The following is a 13,235-nucleotide window of genomic DNA, read 5'->3' on the forward strand; positions in this document are numbered from 1 at the left end:
CCATGCCGGTTTTCTACCTCTCCTGCCCACTTTCTTAATCAGGGGAATGGAGACCTCTTGTGCTGCCAGGAGGGCATCCTTGAACAGTAGCCAGCTCTCCTCAACGTCCTTATCTTTGAGGGCAGCGCGCCAGGGGATCTTGGCCAGCATTCCATTGAGTAGCTTGAAGTCTGCTCTTCTAAAGTTGAGCATCCTGGTCCTGCTCTTTGCCAGGCCCACATCGCTTGAGATCATAAACTCAACCAGGGCATGATCGCTGGAGCCCAGGCAGCCTCCAACCTTGACGCCTTTGATGATCTCCTCAGCGTTGGTGAGCAGCAGGTCCAGCAACGCTTGACCTCTGGTCGGTCTGTCCAATACCTGAACCAGAAAGCTATCATCAATGGATTCCAAGAGCCTTCTGGAGCTCTTGCAGCTCGCCGTGTGGTTTTCCCAACAGATGTCAGGATGGTTGAAGTCCCCCACCAGGACAAGAGCCCGTGAGCCAGACGCCTCACGCATCTGGAGCAAGAAAGCCTCATCAGCAGCCTCCCCTTGATCAGGTGGCCTGTAGTATACCCCTAATACCAGCTGACCTTTATTAGTCCCATCTCTAATCCTAACCCACAGGCTCTCAACCTGTTCTTGACTGTTTCTCATGGGGAGCTCCTCACAGTTTATCCAATCTCTGACATAAAGGGCGACTCCCCCACCCTTCCTACCTCGCCTATCTCTCCTAAAGAGCCTATAGCCATCGATAGTAGTATCCCAATTGTGGGAGTCATCCCACCATGTTTCTGTGATAGCAACAATGTCATAATTTTCAGAGTGCATCACAGTTTCCAGTTCCTCCTGCTTGTTACTCAGGCTCCGTGCATTAGTATAAAGGCACTTCAGCCGGGCTGTCCGTCTCACCACCTTCATAAGCCTTCCTAGATTCGGTGTACCACTAGGAATGTCATCTGATAGGGGACCCCGTTTTATCGCAAAAATAGTACAGGAACTTGTGAAATCACTGGGAATATCTCGGGACTTGCATACCCCCTGGAGGCCTCAATCTATTGGAACAGGTAGAAAAGGAAACAAAAGAAATTGAAAAAGAGGCTCAGCATAATTGGGTCAGAGCCATATTTGAGTCTCTGTGTTTGCACCTTTCTGAGTGGACATCATCAGCAATTCAATATGTCATAATGTTTGTTATATTATTGTTAATCATTTGGATTGCCAGTAAATGTTTAATAAGGGTCATTACTAAAGAAAGAAGTCATACCCACAGGCTGATGAAAGCCAAGACCAGAATCACCGGGATGAACCCTCGCCTGCCGAAGTATGAAGATGTGGTGATAAGAAACAACAATGGTCAAGAAAATTCAGGATTTCAAGAAAGTGAACATTAGAATTAAAAGTTGAGCATTCTTGTAAATAATCTTGTAAATAATTAAAGAATGCTCGAAAGGGGGGACATGTTACAATGTGCTTTAAATAATAGTAGCAGTAGTCATGCTAAGGCTCGTAGTTAGGCCTAGTCTGTGTTTCTCACGTATCTAGGAATGCAAGTTGTGTTTCTTATGAACCCGAGCACGGATCTAAGTAATAAATCTTGCTTAGGAACAAAGCACAATGTATGTTAAAAATTAGGTTTAGATTTATGGTGTGATGGTAGAGCAGTTCAGTGTTTTAGAGAAAATAAATAGTAAACAGAAAGGGGGCTTCTAACAGGAACATCCAGTAATGTCACAGATCGAAGGATGAGAAGAATGTACAACACATTTCCTTAGGTCTTTGTGGGATAGTCTTACCAAATTGTAACCAAGGAAACATAACAAAAGAGGACGCAGCAATCCCGAAGAAAATGTATATAAACCTTGTGATTTCTTTATAGTTTAGGGCTCTGACTTTGGACACTAGTCCTCAGGCTCCCGGGCCCTCAATAAAGCACCGCATAAAACGACTCAGGTTGTTTTGTGTTCTTTAACTACGGGCAACAAGACCTCATTAAAATCATCTCAAGTAATCTCCCGGGGGGAGGGAAAACAATGTTATTAATTAGTTTGAATACAGGTGGCCAAAAGCTGAATGGAATTTGTGTTTGACTTCATAGTAATTATCTCTGGTTTCTGCAGTGATTTGTGTTGTGCTTCCTTGCGGCAAAGAGAACATAGCAGATAATTCCCCAAGAGGAAACGTGAGACATAGAAAATAGGAGAAGAAAAAGAAGAAAATGAAAGGTGGGCGATGATATTCCAGTACATGAAAGGTTCTTACAGTGAGAGTGGGGCAGGTCTCTTCTCACTGGTGACAAGTGACAGGACGAGGGGAAATGGCCTCAAGTTGCACCAGGGCAAGTTTAATTTGGATGTTAGGAAAAACTTTTTTTTTTTAATTGCATTAAGGGGCATCTCTGATTGTGATCAACTTTTGTAAGAGAGCAGATATCTGTCTCATTTCAGAAAATTGGGCTGCTAGGCAGCACGAGGAGCTCCATCCTTTAGGACTTTGAGGCAGATGATGAGAGAGGGTGGGGAAGCCCACAGGGGTGCAGGACATGGTGTGCATGGCATGGAGCTGGGGAAGCCTCACAGCACTTTGAGGTGACCACTGCCAGGCAGGGACAGATCCCAGAATTCCATGCTGAGCATGAGAACAAGGACACAGACACACAGGGTGTAGCTTTGCTGAGGGATTTATTGAACATCTGAGGATGTCAATGATCATCAGGGTCTTCATTGGTCATCAGAGGGCAACACTGGTCATCAGAGGGCAGCAGTGGTCATCAGAGGATGTCAGAGGGCATCACTGGCAAGAAGGGGCTTTGTCCCTGTAGGGTTTGTCCCCAAAAACTTAGGGCAGGGGAAGGACTGAAAGCAGCCAAGAGACCCAGGGCAGGACATGCGTCCCCTGGAGAAAGAAGCCACAGCCCCTGTCCCAGCTGCATGGTGACTCTGGGCCATCCATAGGGCACCCTGAGCCTGCCACCTCCAGATCTGTTCCTCTGCACAGCCCCATAGAGCGCAAGGGAAGGGCTGGAGGTGCAGTGCCCAGGTCCCCCTTGAACAGGCCATAGACGGTCCCCTCCATACCATCACTTCCAGCACCTCATGACCAATCCTCAGGGCTCCAGGTACATCCAGGGTCTCCCAAGAGCCCTGTGGGGTTGTAAGCATCCTCGTGCTGCTCACCTAGACATGTAGATCCAGGGCCGCACGTCTCACACGTGGCGGATTCTCCTCTGTCCTGCTGAGCACATCCTGGGGAAAAAGGGGCTGTTAGGGACTCACAGATGGTATGGAGAGAATGGAATATGCTGGGAGTAATAAGACACAGTGGGACACCCTGAAGGTGCAGGGACTCACTGTGGGCACTAGAACAGCATGGCCAAGGCTTGGTCCTGTTGCCAGCTCATCCCTAACTACCCCCATTGCCTCCTTCCCCTGCCCATTGCATTTTCACATCTGGAGGGAGCCCAACATAGGCCTTGGGGCTGCAGGAGTGTCCCCAAATCCCAGGGGAATTGTGAAAAGCAAGACATCCCAGCCCCATCCTCACCCCATTGTCACCCAACTCACCAATCCAGGAAGGCCAACAGCAACATGTGGTGGTGCCTGGGGAAGAAGAGCAATGGGGCAGCCATGAGGGGACTGTGAGTCTCGGGGATCACAGGGCGACCCCATCCAAGCTGCCTGGTTGGTACTAGGGCTGTCCCCACCCCATGGCTGCCAAGGACTGTGTGCGCCTCTGCCACGGATTTGCCCAGTGTTGCGTTTGGGTATAGGGACGGGGTAGGGGTAGGGTGGCCCAAAGGAGGGGGATAGGGGTGCCAAGAGTCTTGGGGGTGCTAATCAGGGAGGAACGGAGAATGGGGGAAAATGAAACACAGGGGATTGGGGACCTAAAGAGATGAGAATCTGGTTGCCAATTAAAAAAGGTCTGTTGGTACAAAAAGGATGGGATGTGGGGACCCGAAGAGAGGGCATTTGGAGCCACCAAGAGAAGGGATTTGGGGAACAAAGAGAAAAGATGATGAGGGTGCAAGTGGAAGAAATTTGGATGTGCAAAATAGAGGGGAGGCCTCTGCCAGGCAGGGACAGACCCCACCCGCTCCTGCAGAGCTCCATGCAGGGCCACCCTTGAGCACAATCAGCATGGCTGCCTGGACACTCACCACAGTAGCTTCCAAGTCAGGCAATTGCACAAGTGGCTGTGGGGAGAGGAGTAGGAGAGAGCGTGAAAGAGATGCTCGCATCGGGGATCCCCAATCGCCAATCACCTACAGCCCAAGCCCACATCCCCCACGGATGCTTCACCTGAGCTTCCACTTTGCAGTACAGGGCAGCGAGGAGCATCACAAGGCTGAGCACAGCCGCCTTCATCTTCCTCTGTGCTCTGGGAGCTGGGTGAGGCTGCAGGAGGCAAGGTCTGCTTTTATCCTCTCTGTGCCCCTCTCACTCCCCAAAAGACCCTGGGCTTAGCAGACTCCCCTGACATGGACTGAGCCCTGGCATGCAGCCATCCCCTTCCTTGGCCCCAGGAAACATGAGGAAGCCAGGGATCAGAGGAAGAAGACTGAGTGCTGGGATCCCAATGGCATTGAGCCCAAAGCCCCCAGGTCCCAGCAATCAGCACACACGGCCTTTCTGTCCCCCAGGACCACCCAGAGATGATATGCTGTCCCCATATCAAGGCTTTGTCCAAGGACTCATCCCTCAGTCCTGTCTGGTCCTGTGAGACTACAAGGTTTGAGGCTGATCCTTTGGGGAACTAGGACACAGCATTCGGGGACACTGGGAGGTGTGAGGATAACAGGGACATGGGGAGTGAGGAAATTATGGAGATACTTGGAAGGCAAGGGGTCACAGGGATATGGGGACATGAAGATACGGGAACATCATGGGGACATGAGTGTATTATGGCCGTTTGCGGATGTCATGAAGATATGGGGAAATGGATACATGCAACTAAATGGGAACTTCTTGGTGACAGGGACCTGGAAGTTTGTAGTTGAAGCCATCAAGGATGGTTGGATGTAGCTCTGGGCTACCTGGTCTGGTGGGTGGAGACCATGCACATAGCAGAGGTGTTGAAACTAGATGATCATTGTGGTACTTTTCAACCCAGGCCATTCTATAATTCTTTGTGGGAGGTGGGGACAGTTGGGTGATGGGGACACAGACACAGGGAGGTTGGCAGTGTTCACTCAGTGCCTTTGTTGTCAAGCAGGAGCTCAGGAGTGAATAACAGAACTTGGCTCTAGCTTATGGTTTCCTCCTCATTTATTGCTGCAAATCACAAAGACCACAACTTTTAGAATCGTGGAATCTCAAAATCATGGATTACCTGAACCACGGAGTTACAGACTCATAGAATCAGTGAGTCATGGAATCACAGTAGCACGAAATCACAGCACCATAGAACTGTAGATTCATGGCATCATTGAATTGGGACAAGACCACTTAAGTCACATCAGGAGATGTGCCATATATTTTCTTCTGTCTTTACACAGCCAAGAGCAGAAGTCCCCATGTTACATCCAGAAATCTGCACTGCATGCCTGAGATGGCAGTAGTGCTGCCTCTGTCCATGAGGACAGTTTGCCATTAGGACACGCAGGCACAGAATCCAAGGCTGGGGGTGAAAACTGGCTGAAGGTACCTAAATAGGTTCTGAAGTCACTAGGCTCTGTGCCTGAGCTTCAGCAGAACAAAGGTGTCCTATGGGTTTTGTTCCCATGATGATCCAGCCACCAGTCATGGCTTCAATGAAAGTGAGTCTTGTTTTATCCGGATGAAAGGAAAGAAATAATAGAGAGCTGATAAATGGCTTAGAACTGCAAACAACTCAAGGATTCTACAAGGAAACATGATATGCCAATTTGAAGTGCTTCATCTGACAGAGCAGCCAGCTGGTGACAGCATTCACGAGGCATTTCCCATAAACAGGAGAGCTGCTGTGGGTCATCACTGAGAAGAGCACTTGAATGTTTACGTTGGAAATGGCCCAGAGAGCAGCCAGCTGGAAGAGTTTCCTTTAGGCTGCTTCTGCTCTGTGCAGCATTTGTCAGAGCTGATCAGTGCTGCCTCATTCACTACACTTAAATGTAACGTGGCATTATCCCTACTCTGGGGTTCTTTTGGAAAGAACCAACTAATTGTCCATGCTGCCATCACTGAGGAATCTTGACTGAGGGGAGGTACAGACTGTCTTTGAGATCAGTGCAAAGCAGGTGGATGACACTTGATAGCAATTAGATGTGAAAGGTTCTCCTCAAGAAAAGCCCTTGGCTGGATTGACGAAAACTAAAAAGAAATACACAGGCTTCTGTAACAGTCAAACACTGAACAAGTGAAATGTGACATGGTCTGAGTTCTCAGGCTGCTCAGCCAACAGCCTCCCCTGCAGTGATCTCCCCATCACGGCATCATTTAGGTTAGAAATAACCTCTCAGGTCATCTAACTGTTACGTAACATAAGAGCTACTTCAGAAGTAATGCCTCATCTTATGTGACATGGGCCATAAATCAAAGACAGATGTTGGAGATGTGACTGTAGAGGTTGAACTTTCCGAACAAAATCTCATTACGTGTTGCTGCCAGGAGACAGTATTCAGCAGTGGGGCAGCCTGACAGAATGGCATCAGTCGTGGAAGTGCACATGAAGGAAAGGCGTGCCATTCAGTAAATTCATGTGGAAAAATTTACACTTCTTGACACTGACCAATACTTGCTGAATGTTTCTGGAGAATAGACAGTGGATGTGAGCAGAACGAGGCAGAGGGAGGTGTGTTTCAGCAGTGGTAATGGTGGGTCACCTTCTCTGGTGCAATGCATATAAGCAGGGCATGTAGGCTCCTCTTCCTTGCCCTCACTCTCCTACCTCTGTTCTCCAGGCTTCTCCTGACCACCTCGTGTCAGTCATCTCATTAGGGGCAGCTTAATACCTACATCCCTATGCTCCGGAATGTCTCCTGTAGGACCTATCAGAGCTTTGTGCACAGTTCCTTTCCACCGACCATCCTGGAGGCAGTGACCACCTCTGTGTACAAAATGGAAGAAGCCCTGAAGGAAGCTTGGAAACTTCTGACATGATAACACACATCCAAGAACTTGTTGTGTGCAGGGTCTCACGGGGAACGAGGAAGAGGAGATCTGACAACCAATGTGCAAACCAGCTGCTGCTGCTGGACTCTCAGAGGCATTGACAGATGTGAGCCTGAAAGCAAATACCCCAGCCAGGAGCCCAGGGACGGCATGTCAGCTGTTGCAGGCTGAAGCCGTTGCACAGTTTGATGAACAGCAGTGTGCTTCCTGCTGGACTGTGGGTTTCTGAGAACATCTGACCAGTACAGGTCTAGAAACGTCTCACAAGAAAGAGGACAGAGAGAGTGACTGCATTTCCTTTATTCTGGTAAGGTTCACAGAGAGCCTGGTACATTATGTACATTGTGTCTGGGCTATACTACAAAGGTACAAGCTGTACAGGAACTGGTTTCAATAATGATTTAGTAGTGAAAAGATTGCAGTATTTTTTAAAGAAGAATAAGAATAAATTACACAGATAAAATGGCACAAAACAAACAGTAAAGGACAGCTTGATTCAGTAAGGAGCTGCATTACAAGCCATGAATTCCAAAAGATGGGCAGTTCACTGCTTTTGAAACACATTTGGTCATCACTTTCCTCACTGCATCCTTAACCTCTCTGTTCCTCATGCTGTAGATGAGGGGGTTCACTGCTGGAGGCAACACCGAGTACAGAAGTGCCAACATCAGGTCCATGGATGGGGAGGAGACAGCAGAAGGTTTCATGTAGGCAAAAAAGGCAGTGCTGACAAATAGGGAGACTACGGCCAGGTGAGGGAGGCACATGGAGAAGGCTTTGTGCCTTCCCTGCTCAGAGGGCATCCTCAGCACAGCCATGAAGATCTGTGCATAGGACACAACAATGTAAACAAAGCACCCAAAGACTAAACAGACACTGAGAATGAGAAGCACAACTTCCCTGATGTAGGAGCCAGGGCAGGAGAGCTTGAGGATCTTTGGGATTTCACAGAAAAACTGGTTCACAACATTGCCTTGGCAGAGAGGCAGTGAAAACGTACTGGCAGTGTGCAGCAGGGAATAGAGAACCCCAGTGCCCCAAGCAGCTGCTGCCATGGTGGCACAAGCTCTGCTGTCCATCAAGGTCCCATAGTGTAGGGGCTTGCAGATGGCAACGTAGCGGTCATAGGACATGATGGTGAGAATGAAATACTCTGCTGAGATAAAGAAGAGAAAGAAAAAGAGCTGTGCAACACATCCTGCGTAGGAGATGGCCCTGGTGTCCCAGAGGGCGTTGGCCATGGCCTTGGGGAGAGTGGTGGAGATGCATCCCAGGTCGAGGAAGGCCAGGTTGAGGAGGAAGAAGTACATGGGGGTGTGCAGGCGCTGGTCGCAGGCTACAGCTGTGCTGACGAGGCCATTGCCCAGGAGGGCAGCCAGGTAGATGTCCAGCAAGAGCCAGAAATGCAGGAGCTGCAGCTGCCGCGTGTCTCCCAAAGGCAGGAGGAGGAATTTGGTGATGGAGCTGCTGTTGGACATCTGCTGTTCATGGGCTTGGAGTCCTGCTCAGAGTGCAGATGTTAATGGCAACTCCAGACCATTCTCAGACACACTCAGCTTGCTATACTATAACATTTCTTTCCCTTTGGGAAATGATCATTTAAGTCCAGAACTTGAATTTATTTTCATGAATATGAAGCATCTCTTAAAGACTAGAATATTAGGAAAGTCTTACTTTCTTCTCAGTTCCTAATCATATCCCATCCTCCTGGATATTTTCCTCTTTATTGCTGCTGCTCTTAGAGACCACAGCCCAAGCATCCACGCTCTTCAAATTGACTGAGGCAAATCAGCCAGTTTGCAGAACAAGTGAACTACTAATGCCTGCAGAAAAAATCTATCACTGAAAATGACTGTATCCTTTTAGTAATGAGAGGCTGAAAGCACAACCTGCGTGACTGTCCATAAAATAACCAATGCATGGGGAGCTCCCAAAACTGGGGAGTCTCAGAGCTGTTTTCAAAGTTGAGAGCCCCTATTAGATTTCTACCCCTAATCCCCTACCGTCTGAACAGGAAATGAAAAATCCCTGCCTTGGCTTTCCTCTTGCAAAGTACCCTTACAAACTTTACATTCAGTTCTGCAGTGGAGCTGTGATTCTCCTGCCCCAGGCAGCAGCTGTGGCAGCACAACCCTGCCGGGGGGCTCCTTGCCCCCACACGTCTCCCCACAGCACCCTGGGCAGCTCCCCGGGCAGGCTGAGTGCTGAGCCTGGCAGGCAGCAGAGTCCCATACCCTGCACACAGCCCCTGGGGCACAGCAGGGACCCTGCTCTGCATGACAGCCCTGGGCACCCGCCTGCAGCCCCAGCTGCAAAACCTGCAGCCGTTCTGATGCTGCAGCACAGAAGCCCTCAGCTGGAGCTGAAGTCTTTTTCGAAAAGAAATAAACATGCAGTGCCTGCAGCCAGACCTACTATTGGATGTCTCAGTTTTAGTTAACCCTATAGGAACAGTAGCTGCATGGTCTGCAGTGAGACTTACCGTGTCATGGCATGTGAGCAATGCTCCTGTTGCGAGCTCACAGTCTGCTCACACTGTACTCATCCTCTCTTCCCTTTCTCTCCTCTCCTTCTTTCAGCTGCATGCTGTGCTGTGCACAAGAGCTGCTCCTGGGCACAGCTGTCTCTCTGCAGGGCTGCCCACTTGTATGAGCACCCTGTGTCCCATGAGCCCGGCCCAGCTCATCAGCAGAGGATGTCATTGTTATCCTTCCCACTCGCCTCCCCTGAGATGTCCCTGGGTCCTCATGGCCAACAGCTCCTGAAAGACAACGGCATCATGACTGTACTTTGAAACATGTTGAATTAAACACCAGATTTCAATTCCAGATATGTGATGAGACCTCCCAGGGAGTGTTTGCTGAAGGAAAAAGGGCAAGGGAATCATAGAATCATAGAATCACTAAGGTTGTAAAAGACCTGTAAGATCACCCAGTCCAACTGTTCACCTGTACCTATAGCTTCCACTAAACCATGTCCCTCAACACAAAATCCAATCCCTTCTTGAGCACCCCCAGGGTTGGTGACTCCACCACCTCCCTGGGCAGTCAATTCAAGTGCTTGGCCACCCTTTCTGAGAAGTAACATTTCCTAATGTCCAGCCAGAATCTCCCCTGCCGCACCTTGAAACCATTACCTCTAATCCTATTGCTAATGACATGAGAGGCCGACCCCCAGCTCACTACAACCTCTTTTCAGGAAGTTATAGAGAGCAATAACGTCTCCTCTGAGCCTCTTATTCTCCAGGCTGAACATTCCCAGCCCCTTCAGCCTCTCCTCATATGACCCCTCACCAGCACTGTTGCCCTCCTTTGAACATGTTCCTGGGCCTCAGTGTCTTTCTTGCAGTGAGGGGCCCAAAACTGGACACAGAACTCGAGGTGCGGCCTCACCAGTGCTGAGTAAAGGGGAACAATCACCTCTCTGCTCCTGCTGGCAACCCTGTTTCTGATGCAAGGCAGGATGCCGTTGACCTACTTGGCCACCTGGGTACACTGTCGGCTCATGTTCAGCCGAGCATCAATTAATACCCACAGGTCCTTTTCCTCTACACAGTCTTCCAGCCACTTCACCCCAAGCCTGCGTAGCGTCACCCGGAGTTGTTGCAGCTGAAAAGCAGGATGCTGCATTTGGTCTCAGTTAACCTCATTGAAGTGGCTTCAGCCCAGCTCTCCAGCCTGTCCAGATCCCTCAGTAGCGCCTTGCTAACTCCAGGCAGATCCACACTCCCAGCCAATTTGGTGCAGTCTGCAAACTTACAAAGGATGCACTCAATGTCCTCATCCAGTTCATCAATAAAGATATTGTAGAGGACAAGTCCCAGCACAGACCCCTGGGGAACACCAGGTAGGCACACAGGTAGGCGTCCAAGCGGGTCTTGAATATCTCCAGAGAAGGAGACTTCCCAACCCCTTGGGCAGCCTGTTCCAGTGCTCCGTCACCCTCACTGGAAAGAAGTTCTTGCACACATTCATGCAGAACTTCCTATGCTCCACTTTCTGCTTTTTCCCCTTGTCTTGTCTCCACACACTACTGAAAAGAACCTGGTCTCTCTACTTTGACTCCACACCTCAGATATGAGCACTGACATGAGAGCATCCCCCTGCACCTTTCCCCTGCCAGGAGAACATAGCAGAGCAGAGACACAGTCCTCGTGTATCATGTAGTGTTATTCTGCTTGCCAACAGAAGAGGCCAGTCTTTCTCTATCTTCCATCTCTGTCATACTCCAGAGTTCAAGGCATTGTGAAGCTATGGCACATCTATGTTCTTGCAATGATGACACTTTGGTATGCTCTGGACTTGCATTTCAATTGCATCTAAATAAATCTAGGGTCATACCAGTTGACGGGAAGCTGGCAAATGTTGTCTCATTTTAAGGAAAAGCAAGAAAAGTGACAGGGGCAATTATGGACCTGTCAGTCTCACTCCAGTGCCTGGTAAAATTATGGAGAAAATGATGGTGGCAGTTATGGAAAAACAGCTGAAAGACAATTCTGTCATTGGTCAGAGCCAACACAATATTCCCAGGGGAATGTCCTACTTAATTTCAGGTCCTTTTATGACACCTATATCCATTTAGCTGAACAAAGGAAGCCAGCTGATGTTATCATTGAGGATTTCATTAGAGCTTTTGATACTGTTTCTCACAGCGCCCTTCTGGACAGAATGTCCTGCATCCTGCTGGACAGAAAGAGAACGTGGTGGGTGAGCTGTTGGCCAGTAGGTCAGGCCCAAATGATTACACTCAGTGGGTTTCATTGTGCTGATAGTTGGTCACTGTCAGTGTTCCACAGAGCTCCATTTTAGGACCTTCTCTTTCATGTTTTCTCTTTCATGTTTTTGGGGATGACTTGCATGCAGGACTAGAAGATGTTTTGAGCAAGTTTGCTTATGAAACCAGATGAGCAGGTGCTGTTGCTTTCATTGAGGCTGGAGAGGACTTGCAGAGAGATGTGGACAAGTCAGAGAAGTGGCTACCAGTTGGTACTATGAACCAAGTGCATAAAGTATAACAAGTGCCTGATTGTGCACTTGGGTAGGGGCAACCCTGGACATAAACACAGGCTGCATATGGGACACTGGAGAGCAATCTGACTGAATAGGATTGGGGGCCCTGGTCAACATCAAATTGAACGTGAGTCAGCAGGGTGCCCAGGAAGCCAGGAAGGCCAACAGTCCCCTGTAGCGCATCAAGCAAGGTACTGCCAGCTGGGTGAGGGAAAGGACTGTCCCTCTCTGCTCTGCACTGCTGCAGCCTCACGTGGAGCACTGGCTGCACTTCTGGGCATTGCAGAGCAGAAAGGACAACAAACTATGGCAGACTGTGCAAAGAAGGGCACTGGAACTGAGAGTTCTCAAGTTCAGAGTTTCATTGGGATTGACTGGTTGTTCAGACTGGGCCCTTCTCACATCACACATCCTGTGATGAAACACAGGGCACACATGGAACATGAACCTCACAGTGTCCTTGCACCCCATGCAGAGCCTGGGATCTTCTCTCCCCGTGTCTTTCATTTGACATCATACAGACCTCCATCCACTGCCCAGAAAGGGTCCTGAGCCAACATGAAGGACAGGATCTCCCTGCCAAGGGTCTGGGAATCAGGACTTAGCCTGTCTGCTTCGTAAGGCTAAGGAGAGGTTTCTCAACATCAGAGCCACCATGCCAGTGCCTTTGCCTGCCTGTAGTCATAGCTTCCAGTTGTCTTCTCTAACAAGTCCCCTGGGAAGCTCACTTGGTAACGGCCCTCAGTGGGCCCATTAATACTCCTAGTAACTTCACTGTTACTTCTGACTTTGTCTTGTTGAGCACTTTGTGCAAACTTCTCTCTGCACTGGATGTTGATGGTCTCAGCCACAAATGCGCCCTGGGGCCATTATAACCTAAAGAGCCTCCTGTGTCTTGTGCCTTCCTATAATCTTCTTCAGGTTTTCAGAACTTTTTCATCAAAATGGAGAGGTATCTGAAGAGAGCTTAAAGAGCCAGAGTCCAGCAGACAATTATTGTCTATTTATTTATAGTTGGGTTTAAAGAAGACATCAAATCAGCACTGTGCAACTGATATCAAGCCAGGATGTACCCAAAAATTCCATTCTGTTACTGCATGGACAAATGTCCTTCTCAACCTCTCCACCCCATTTCTACTCACATTGGTCCCAT

At 49.0% G+C, this 13,235-nt stretch overlaps 2 protein-coding genes across 2 annotated transcripts in view; both read right to left on the reverse strand.

Moving 5' to 3' along the window:
* Positions 1 to 2,646: 2,646 nt before the first annotated feature.
* Positions 2,647 to 13,235, reverse strand: part of LOC146759475 (uncharacterized) — a 44,858-nt gene continuing 34,269 nt past the window's right edge. The window contains exon 5 of the mRNA XM_085510692.1: positions 2,647 to 2,877. The gene's annotated coding sequence lies outside the window, so the exon portion shown is untranslated. The remainder of the gene's footprint in view (positions 2,878 to 13,235) is intronic.
* LOC146759476 (olfactory receptor 14A16-like) lies at positions 7,358 to 8,691 on the reverse strand. Its single transcript, XM_085510298.1, has one exon. It carries the CDS (start codon positions 8,549 to 8,551, stop codon positions 7,586 to 7,588), a length of 966 nt encoding a protein of 321 aa, XP_085366424.1. The 5' UTR covers positions 8,552 to 8,691; the 3' UTR covers positions 7,358 to 7,585.

The sequence above is a fragment of the Coturnix japonica genome, chromosome 10, assembly GCF_054131305.1.
Source record: "Coturnix japonica strain WE chromosome 10, WE-NBRP24, whole genome shotgun sequence".
In the NCBI taxonomy this organism is placed as follows: domain Eukaryota; kingdom Metazoa; phylum Chordata; class Aves; order Galliformes; family Phasianidae; genus Coturnix; species Coturnix japonica.

Excerpts from the sequence above, each read along its gene's own strand:
- LOC146759476 (XM_085510298.1), bottom strand. The coding sequence starts at position 8,551 with ATGTCCAACAGCAGCTCCATCACCAAATTCCTCCTCCTGCCTTTGGGA.